Here is a 10,703-nt window from a genome sequence, read left to right as displayed (position 1 = left end):
GGGAGGGACTATATTATTTTTAAAATAATGGTACAGCACCTAGAGGTGTTCATAAATAATAGGAAGAATAACATAAGAAGATATTTGTCAGATGAAAGGCCCATTTACCAGTCCACCATACAGTTTTCAACAGTGGCCAATCACATGTTTTCAGAAGCCAACAAGCAGAAGGTGAGTGCAACACCACTCTACTGTTTCCCAAGCAACTGGTGGGAAGCAAACTTCTCACTGGCATCTGGTTGGCCACTGTCAGAGGATGCTGGGCCAGAGCTTAAAAAAAAATTAACGGAGTTGTTGCCACCACCAAGAAAGCCCTTTCCTCGACCTTATAACTCTGGAAAAAATATGATGTGTGTGTGTAAAAGCATAAAAACAAACACTTTAAATTCTTTTTCCAAGCTGCTTAAAGTTGAGCTTTTCATCATCATTATTAACTACCTTTATAGCAGGAGTTGTTTGGAAGGCTCACAAATCAATAAAATGCAACATCAAGATACTATATAAAACAATGGAAACTGTAGCAAATTAATTAGTTGGTCCCTCTTATCAGTCCCTCCATTCTACTATGTCTGGCTCACAGATATGGGATAGCTTTTTATCTCGGGTGCTTATCAGTAACCTATATATTATCTGTTGCGGATGAAAGGAGGAGCTTGGCGACATTTGGTAGCATCGAAATTCTGCTGGCGAAGCAAGCATTTGCTCACCCGCGGTCGGTACTCCGAGAAACAATGCGGGCGACGCTCGCCAGAGATACGCAGCGCTCGTTCTCCCCAGCGCTATTTCATGGAGGCTCGAGAACTACACTTCCCAGGAGCCTCTGCTCTTCGTCCAACCTGCGACAGGAAGCGCCTGTTGCTTAGAGACAGGAGGCGGGGAGTACAACTGCCAGGGATTTGACTCCCGCGCCGCTTCTTCGGAGAGAGCCGCCCAGTGCCGCTGGGCAGAGGAGACCAGAAATGTGAGTGGGGGGCTGCGAAAGGGGCGGAGCAGCATGTGGGCTCTCGGGCTTAGCCGCTCTGAGGAAACAGGGTGCCGGACTAAGGGGGCCTTCGGTCTGATTGGGCAGCGCTCGCTGTGAAAAGGCGGGGCGGGGGCTGTGAAAACATTCGCGTGGCATGGAAAGTGCATGGGGAGAAGTTGCTCTCCTTCCCCCTCACAGTGGCAGCGACAGGGGTCCTCCGAGGAAGCCAAGCGGAGGGAGATTCGAGACAAGACAAAAGGAAGAACTAACGTGCGCAGCGCATAATTCAACTTTCAGGGATCAGGCCAAATGCCCATCTTAGTTCGGTACTGTATCCTGTTCTCACAGTGGCCACGGGAAGCTCAGCAGGCAGGACCTGAGCCCAACAGCGCCCTTCCCACCTGTGGCTCCTAGCGACTGGCCTTCAGAAGCACCTGGAAGAAGAGCTCTGGTCTTTGTGGCTAGGAGCCATTGATATCCTTACCCTCATTTCCCTAATCTCTGTTAAAGAGGTGGAATTTGCTGTCAGGAGTCAGTGGCCACCAGTTTAGACAGCTTCAAAAGGTTATTAGTGGCTCCTCCCATTGACAACTTTATATTATTTCTGCCATCAGAAGCAGCATGCTTCTCTGAATACCAGATGCTGAGGAGAGTGAGCTTGTTGCACTCAAGTCCTGCTTGTGGGCTTCTCCTGGGAATCTGGTTGTCCACTGTGGAAACAGAATTATGGACTTGGTGGTCCTTTGGTCCGATCTACCAGAGTTGCTCTTAACAGAGGAAAGGAGGGTAGATCATTTAAAACATTTCCACCTTTCATCAAGAGGATTCCAAGGTGGCATACAAACGTGTGAGCAAAACTACCCATAGTGTCCTAATGAGCATCATGGCTTGGTGAAGATTTGAATCTGTCTCCCATCCCAACCCCCAAGTCTTAGGCCCCATCTGCACTATACATTTAAAGCAGTAACATACCATTTTAAACAGCCATGGCTTCCCCCCAAAGAAAGCTGGGAAGTATAGTCTGTAAAAGAGTTGTTGGAAGACCCCTGTACCCCTCACAGAGTTGTAGTTCCCAGAGTTCTCTGGGAAGAGGGGCTGACAGTGAAATCACTGAATTGTAGCTCTGTGCGTGGAATAGAGGGTCTCCTAGTAACTCTCAGCACTCTTATCAAACTGCAGTTCCCAGGATTTGTTTCGGGAAGCCATGACTGTTTAAAGTGGTTTGATACTGCTTTAAATGTATAGTGCAGATGGGGGCCTAGTTTGACATTCTAATTGCTACATCCGTGGTAGCTCTTTTTAAAATTATGCCTTAACTGTGAAGGGAGGCTAAGGGTGCATTCTTGCTTTATGGATTTAACCTGGATTTGATGACCATGGACACTGTATTTTGAAAAAGGACTGAAGTCCACCCATCTCTGACTTAAAGGGTCATATGAGATGATACTTGTGGAGGGAGCGTGTTATATTTGGGAAGAAATGGAATAGACTAGCTTATGAACTCTTTAGCAATCTCAGTCTTTTATTCCCACCTGATAGGCACCCAAGATCAATTTGTGCAACCATTTTGGTTGTGACTAGTTGCTTTCCTTTTCTTATCTGTATTGGTCTGTTCTTGTGGCAAATGATCTGCCTAAACCATTGGAAACTGCTCTTTTCATTAATGACTATATGGCTTCCATATATGAGTTCAGGACTGGCATACAAAACTGCAGTTTTTCTTTGTGGCAAAAGATTCAGGCAGCCTTTTTCCCGTCAAGTGTGCCCTAATGCAGGCATCACGTGTGAATCAGTCTGGATATTATGTAATTTGGGACTTGGGGAGCAACAGATCATGAGTCCTTCTGCCCGAGTTGTACCAAAATGGGCTTTTGTCATGTTGCAATTGCCTTTCCAGCTACATCCCAGGCTTGAACCAATTGCCCCTTAATTGCACTGCAAGAATCGATCCTAAAGTCCTCCTTTCCCTCAGTTTTAGGCTGCTGCAGTTTCCCTGATGTAGGGCAAAGGAGCCTTTCCAGCAGCTTGTTTGTACTTGGCTCCTAACAGCCGTTTGCCCTCCAAGCCAACAGAATAAACACATTCTCTGTGCTGTGCCTGGAATGAAGCCAATAGTGTCCTGCTAAGCGCCCCCCCCCCTTTTAATGGAGGTGTGAGGAAGGCATTTGGCTTCCTATATATGAAACAAGCTTGGCTACGGTTGTTGTTTAGCTTCAGCCATCCCTTCTCTACAAAAACAGCAACAGTCTGCTTGAGTGTATCTTACCTAGGTGCTGAGGTAGGATAGTCAATGTGTAAAATGTGCTCTGGGAGCATCTTGAGGTGAGCGTTGGGAAGGTGATGGGAGGCAGATGGCTGCTCGAGAGGTTTTTTCCCCCCTTGCCGCCTTTTTGCCCGCTTGACTGCGCTGACAGCTTTGTGATGTCTGGCACTGTGCTTCAGCCGTGATGGTTGCACCTGTTTTGAGTGGGCAGAATTCCAGGGTTCTGTGTGTAGCTTTGGGGTGTGATGGAGGTGTCACTGTCTGTTTGGAGGTGCATAGGAAACATTTTGGAGGTGAGATCCATGGTAGGAAGATAAAGCCAGATGTTTCCCTTTCTAGCTGGCACTGAAACAGAGGCTCCACTTAATGGTGATAACCCAGAGACTTGGGTTCTGTACAGCTCCCAGGAGCTTGGCCTTTACCAGAAACACTTGGCAGCGCTGAGGCCTATTTTACTGTTGCTTTTCAAAGATATTCGCACGTGTTGTATAAGCAATTATATCTGTGTCTGAAAACATGTAAAAACAAACAAACAAGGCAACTGGTAATTCAACACCAAGCTTTTAACATAGTTGAGAAAACAAACTGATTTGTCCGTTAGTATTGCTGTGTTGCCTCTCTGAATGCTTCAGGCTAAAACCAGACTGTAACTGATACATCATAGTGATAGCTGAGTACTTCTATCCAGTAAAATAAAAGATACTTGAATTAAAAACAGGAAAATGTGACAGAATAAAAATAAAAGGCAAGCTCCACAATAACAATCAAATAGCAGCAATAAAACTTTGAGAATACAAAATTTAAAACTCCAGGAGATACTTTTATTCTTTTTATATCTCAAAATACATGAACATTATATGCTCAAGTATTTCGAGGGGGAAAAGAATAATTATAAAACAAAAACAAAACTCCAACAGAGAACCTTTCATACTCTTGGCACCACTACTGAAAAAGCCCTGTCTCCCCTAATCTCAAGGGTGGCTGGCACAAAGATCAAGCCTTCCAATGTTGGTGACAGAAGCCAGGCCGATTCATAAGGAGCCACCTCCTTGAGGAGGACATTCACCTGGTTCCTGCATTATTTTTACAGTGTTGAATTAAAACATTTTTGTTCTCTCAAGCATTTTAATAGTTTGTATTTTAAGTACTGGGAGGATGCTGTATTTGTAAACCCTGGTAATGAAAGCTTTTACTCCACTCTTTTAATTGCTATTTAATTCTGTTTATTGTTTTTGTTTATATACCATAGGCTGAAATCTTATACACCCCTGGATTAAGTATGGCTTACCTGCATTACTTCTGAGTGGACTTATATAGGGTTGTACTGTATTGTTTTAGTCTGCATTGTAAACTCTTTTGGAATCATTATTATGAGAGATTGCAAATGGTGATCATAAGTTGTTGCTACTGAAAGCCTTAACCTCCATAAATTTGTCTTTTAAAGCCGTCCAAGTTGGTGGCCACCACTATATCTTGTGGTAGCGAATTCTATGGCTTAACCATGTGTGTGCTGGGACTACTAGAAGAACTTCCTTCTGAAGTTACACCCAGAAAAAATATACTTATCATACAGGGGATTCATTATCAATCTAGACACCATATTCGGAACCAGTTGTGCTTCCTGCTTTTTATAGGCACTTCCATGTATACTTCCATGCCCTTCTGCCAGCAGGTGAAGACTTTCTTATTCCAACAGCCTTTGGGGAGCTGACTCATTTTAAGGAAAGAACTGGGGTTGTGATGTATTCTATTATAACTGTATCTTTTAATAGATCATATATATAGTTAGTTAGTTTTAATTCTATTAATGTTTCATTGTTTTTTAAATTCTGCCTCTTGCCTCATGTTTTTAGCTGTTTCTAATTTATCTGTAAGCAGCTGTATTTATCTCTCGGGAAAAGGCGGGACAGAAATAAATATAATACAAATGTGTGCTTTATTGCAGTAGTTAACATGTATGACATGATAATAGTAGCAATGTTTCTAAGACTAGCATGATGTGGGAGATGCGAAATAAAACCAACACTGAGGATATAATGCTGTTTAGTTCCTTGCAGCAGCTTCCCTACAGTTTCCTGTTCTTCCAGATAAATTGGCCATGCTTTGCCAGTGACTTTGAAGGAGGAAGAACTAAGGAAAGTGAGATCTTGCAGTTCTTGATTCCTGGTCTGGAGCTGAGGCTGAGATGTCAGAGGGGCCCTCCAGGATTACAGGGCCCATTCCCCCTGATCCCTCCCTTTGCCCTGATTACTATAGGCGTCCCCTATCAGGTGAGTGTGCTGTGTGATCCTGGGGTACCCTGGTAATCTCAGTGCATAATCAGTTTTCCTTTTCACCTCTGGAAAAGAGAAGGATCCATATTTTTCTCTATAATGGGTAGAATCCTCTAAGCACTCACTAGCCCTTGCTGACGACTTCAGCTTGTTGGACTGCAACTCCCATTACCCCTGGCCATTGGCTGTGCTGGCTGGAGCTGATGGGAGCTCAGTGGCATCAGGTTCTGCACCCCTAATAAAGGACCTTTAAGAGAGTAGTAATCAAGCAGCTACTTGATACTTGAGGTTGAGCTGGAGCAGGCTGGGGAGGACACTGGTCAGGAATGATTTGGTCTAGAAAAAGTGCTAATTTAGGGTGACAGAATGTGTAAATTCTCGTTCTGTTAGGAAAATAGGAAACTTCTTTTTCCCAAGTCAGATCATTTGTCCTTATACCCCAGTATTGTCTATTCTGACCTGCAGCAGCTCTTCAGGGTCCTGGGCCCGGGGTCTTTCCCATCGCCTCCTTTTAACTGGAAGTGTTCAGAGATTTGACCTGAGAGCATCTGCATTAACTTTATCTCTGAGCTGCAGTCTTTCTTGACTCTCTTTTTCCATCTTTAGCACGAGGGAGACTGGAAGGGAACTCTCTGAAGCTGGATCTGCTGCCCGGCCCCATTCCTCCAGAATGCAGCCTCTACCCTGAATGCTACAGTGCGCACCTTGCTCACCCTCCTCCACGGATTAAGCCAAATGCCAAGGACATTCTAGAGATGGGAAAGAAGGGCACAGTGGGAGCTCTCCTGCAGCTGGATGGGATCTCCTTCTTCCAGGAGGTGACACCTAAGCGTAAGTGTGGTCGCAACATAGGGACAGATGCCAGCCTGCTGTTGACAGCATTAGGGGTGGTGTAGCCGTTAAGAGTATTTGACTGGGACTCAGAAGACCCCGATTCAGATCTACACTCAGCCATGAAGCTCACTGGGTGACCTTCAGGCCAGCCACTGTTTTTCAGCCTAACCATCTTAACAGTGGTTACAGTGGGTTTCTTCACCTACAGCAGTGGCTATCTCCCATCATGCCTGATGGGATGGGATGATGGAGGCTAGGACTGATGGGAGTTGTAGTCAACAACATTTGGAGGGCAACACTTTGGCTACCTCTGACCTGTGGTGTAATCCTGGCTGTACAACCTCTGTAACACGGAGAGAAATATGAGTTCTTGTCTCTCTCCACAAGTTACAGGTGAGCTGTCTATTTGGTTTTTTTACAAGGAAAACATAAGGAAGTTCAAGGGAGAGAGGCTTTTGTGCCTGTAGCTCAAGGATTGTAGAGCAATGTTTTCTTTCTCTTGCCAATGCAGGCAAAGATCACAAGGACTATGAGAAGGAAAATCTGAGGCGCATGCGAGAGATTCAGCGGAAATGCAGAGAGAAGGAGCAGGCTCGGGAGCTCAGCCAACCAAAGCCCGTGAAGGCCCTGTGGAAGTCTCAGAAGTATGAGAGTGTGGAGTCTAAAGTCAAAGCAAAGCTGCAGGTATTTCTACTACTGCTTATTGGCAATACATTTTACATGCAGTCTCTCTTTCTGTCTGCTGAGAGGAAAGTGATATAGGCAGTGAACAAAGAAGAAACAGACGGGATTGTGCTGATGGCACTCTCTCAAAATTCCAAATGTGCCCACAGATCTGAGAATATTGGCAACCCCTGTCTGATGTCCCAGTTTAAAACAAGGTAGGTGGTGGTCATCAGGAACAGGTGCAATAGACTATGCTGAAGGTTGATCAGTGATGTTCTCTGGGTTCTTTAGTCTACACCCGTCTGTGACTGTGCAGTAATTCTTCCTCCTGTTTTCCTCTTTCCTAGGAGAGTCCTAGTCCTCCGAATCCAGAGCATCAGAAATACTTGAGAGCCTATTCGCGCTGCGGTGCAGGAATTCGTCCATGCAGGTCACCGTCTCCAAACCCTGCCCAGTCCAGAGCAACAGCAGATGCAGCAGCTGCAGAATCACAGAATGGGAGTGTCAAGGTGGGGGGCGGGGAGATGCCCACCGGTGCTGATGCAATCTGCTTTATACTTCCGTTTCCTCATGAGTGGTTAGTGCTTTAGCCGACCTCCTCCCAACCTCTCCATTCCAGGGGTGCAGTAAATGATGGAGCTCTGTGATGACCCAAGGCAGTGGGAGGGACATTTTTTGCAGTTGTTCATCAGGTTGACTTCCAGCACTTCCAAAGCACTCTTGGAATGTTCTCTGTGACCCCCAAATTATTTTGTTTCTTTGATCTGATGGGGGGAATATTCCCTCCCCCTGCCACAAAGACGTGATCCATTCTTTCAAAGTTGGCTAGGGTCTAGGAGAAATTAAACCAAACCTGTCCCTGGTCTATAGAAAATGTTTCCTGACACCCGAAGCTCTTTGCCTTCCAGCTCTTTACCCTTCTCTTTACAGAACCAGGAGGAGAGTCAAGGGGTGGACTTTGTCAGCCACAACGCCCGGAACGCCAAACGGGCTCAGCTGCGGCGCTCACGCTCCTTGCAGTCGCTGACTGAAGTGCTGGAGCAGAAACGCAAGGATCAGGAAGAGTACAATGCTAAGCAGAAAGGCCATGTCCCCCACTAGTAGGTATCCAACTCACCCCTGACCCATCTGGCTTCAGTATTTATTTGTTTAAAATACTGCTATCCATGCTTTTCTGTGTTACAACAGGCCTCCAAGGCTACTTGCAAGAAAATAAAATTAATACCCAATAAATATAAGGTTGAAAAATAGAAGTAAAGAAATCAATGTTCAACCTTTCTACAAGACTGCAAAGTGGTGGTCACAGGTTTAAATACCCCTTCCCTTCCCATAGAAAACAAGCATGTCAAGGAGAAAGCTAAGCGAGAGCTATTCTCCCTGACATAGTAGGGAGAACATATGCGGTGAGTTCATTTTTAAATGGAGAGTTTTCAGTCATGTGATCCACCACCTGCAGTCTGAAATGGCAGGAACAGATTTACCATCTCGGACACAGCAGTCTGTCTGGCATAAGCACCAGAAGTAAGTTTGGGAGCATCCTGCCCATGTGCAGGACTGCCATAGGAGCATGATGGCATCTCATATCAGCTGCTGAATTTAGTTTTCCCAGAATCTCTGCTTTATTTTTTTGAGGAAGTTTCTAGCCCCTTTTGTTTGTGATTTGAAATAAATAAAACAGTATTCTGAATTGGAGATTCTGCCATTCTGGATGGATAAAATGGGTGGGGTCACAACTCTTCTTAAAGATATAGAAGGGAATACTTACTTCTGGGTGCAGCTCTGTTCTTGGATTCCCAGGTGGTTTCTGCACCATAGAATGCTTTTATTGGCTTGGGCTGATTGGCCAGCTATACTCACTGCTGAAAATGACCTGGCTATTCCTCATTCATGCCTTGATAACTTTGGGATTAGACTACAGCAATGTGCTCTTTGTGGGGCTGCCCTTGAAGACAATTCAAAAACTTCTAATGATTTGGAATATCTCCACGCAGTTGGTGAGAGGCACAAGTCTGGGTGGCCATGTTATGCCTGTGTTTGAAACCCCTCCTCCTGGAGTTTCATTTCTGAGAGGCTGGATTGATGGCCCTGACTGCAGTAAACACCACATCTGTTCCCGCCTCCTGTCCCAACTTCTCTTCTAGCCGTTTCTTTACCACTTAATTGGTTTGTAGGGCCCTGAGGGGAGAGACGTGAGGTTAGGCCAGGCTCTGTTCCTTGAAGTCTGAGGTGCTGTTTCCTCCTAGCTTTCTCTGCCGTTCTTTCCTCGCCTTAACTGCTATGCTCTTTCTGCTGTGATTTAGCCTGATTGAGAGGAAGGACCACTGGCGCAAAGAGGCAGAGGAGCGCCAGCGCAACATGCCTGACCCCTCCATGCCACCTGGCCACACCATGATGCCAGAGAGCCAGCGGTTGGAGACGCTCAACAACCTCAAACAAAGTAAGGAGGGCGGAATGCAAGACATGTGAAGCTGCTTCATGTCGGGTTGGCCCAGGATGGTCTAGTTCAGGGATGTGGAACCTGCTACCCTCTAGATGTTTTTGGACTCTGACTCCCACCACCCCCTGCCAGGGTAGCCAATGGCCAGCGATGATGGGAGGTTTAATTCAACAACATCTGGAGGGCCACATGGCCCCCCACACCTGGCAGAGGCTCTATGGAACATAGGAAGATGTCTTATACCAAGTCAGGTTGTTGTCCGTCTAGCTGTATATCTAGCTCAGTCTTGTCTTCACTGACTGAATTGAGCAGGCATCCTTAACTGTAAGCTGGTCACTCTTCCTCTTCTCTCTTAGGCCAAGAGCGCTTCCTGAAAGACCTCCTGCTGCTTCCAGTGCGAACTGACACCCTCAGCGTCCAGAACAGACGTGCCACCCTGGAGAATAAGCTGTCGCAGATTGAGGAGGCACTCAAAATATTCTCTCGGCCCAAAGTCTTTATCAAGCTGGACTCCTAGGCAGAGGCAAGATGCTCCCTTTCCCAGCCTTCTCTTCTGGACTGCAATGGAGAGGAAAGGTCTCTTTTTCTTTCCTTGCTCTTTCACTCAGCCAGAAATCCTCTTCCCCCTCTCTCAGCCATCCTTGCTGGCTGACTCAGTGATGCAAGCTTCTGCCCCACACTTGTGTGGCTGACCACTCTCTGGTGCTTGCTCTTGGCACCCAGCCTTTCAGGAGCTGGGATGCAACAGAGGTCTGCATCATACCTGTCTGCTTGTCTTGCTTCACACCAAGGGCGGGGAGAATCTGTGGCCTACCAAAAGTTGCTGGCCAGTGTTCAAGGGTGATGAAAGTTGTAGTTCAAACTGCATCTGGAAGGCCACAGGTTCCCCTTCCTTGTTCTTCATGCAAAAGTAGTAGGTTGCCAAAAAGGAGATGGGATGGTTGGTGGTGGAGGAGGGGAGAGAGAGGTGCTTGGTCTCAGAGGAATCTGGCCGTTGTGAGATCTGTAAATCCTCTGTAGCCACTGCTTGAATAGCAGAGCTGCCCCTCTGGGAAGAGTGCATTGAGGAGCTCTAACAGTCCAGCAGGACTGAGCAGGCACCCTGGGCGTTGTTCTGCTTTTTTGCAAGACGGTTCAGGTACACGCATTGGCTGGACAAGCGGCCAGTGCTCAGAGGGATAGGTATTCAATTTTAACTTAAATAGTTGGGTAGGTTTTTAAATAAATAAATAAATAAATAAACTTTTGAAAGCACTTGTCACAGAA

At 46.1% G+C, this 10,703-nt stretch overlaps 1 protein-coding gene across 2 annotated transcripts; it reads left to right on the top strand.

Annotated features, from left to right (window-relative positions):
• Nucleotides 1–852: 852 nt before the first annotated feature.
• ENKD1 (enkurin domain containing 1) lies at nucleotides 853–10,703 on the top strand. 2 transcript variants are annotated; one of them, XM_083514835.1, is made up of 8 exons: nucleotides 853–961; nucleotides 5,315–5,497; nucleotides 6,107–6,331; nucleotides 6,846–7,018; nucleotides 7,348–7,509; nucleotides 7,931–8,100; nucleotides 9,301–9,437; nucleotides 9,794–10,703. In XM_083514835.1, the coding sequence occupies exons 2-8, from the start codon at nucleotides 5,413–5,415 to the stop codon at nucleotides 9,952–9,954; spliced, it is 1,113 nt and encodes a 370-aa protein (XP_083370961.1). In that variant the 5' UTR covers nucleotides 853–961; nucleotides 5,315–5,412; the 3' UTR covers nucleotides 9,955–10,703. The 2 variants fall into 2 exon arrangements, with proteins under 2 accessions (XP_083370961.1, XP_083370962.1); XM_083514836.1 differs by having other exon boundaries at nucleotides 874–961; nucleotides 5,275–5,497.

This window comes from Podarcis liolepis (assembly GCF_965112155.1).
Source record: "Podarcis liolepis genome assembly, chromosome: 7".
NCBI lineage: Eukaryota > Metazoa > Chordata > Lepidosauria > Squamata > Lacertidae > Podarcis > Podarcis liolepis.
The sequence above is the reverse complement of the archived record's forward strand: the minus strand, read 5'-3'. Positions and strand labels throughout refer to the sequence as shown.

Coding starts and splice junctions, on each gene's coding strand:
- ENKD1 (XM_083514835.1), top strand. CDS start 5,413: ATGTCAGAGGGGCCCTCCAGGATTACAGGGCCCATTCCCCCTGATCCC. Junction 7,019..7,347: donor AAGTCAAAGCAAAGCTGCAG/GTATTTCTACTA, acceptor CCTCTTTCCTAG/GAGAGTCCTAGTCCTCCGAA. Junction 7,510..7,930: donor CACAGAATGGGAGTGTCAAG/GTGGGGGGCGGG, acceptor TTCTCTTTACAG/AACCAGGAGGAGAGTCAAGG.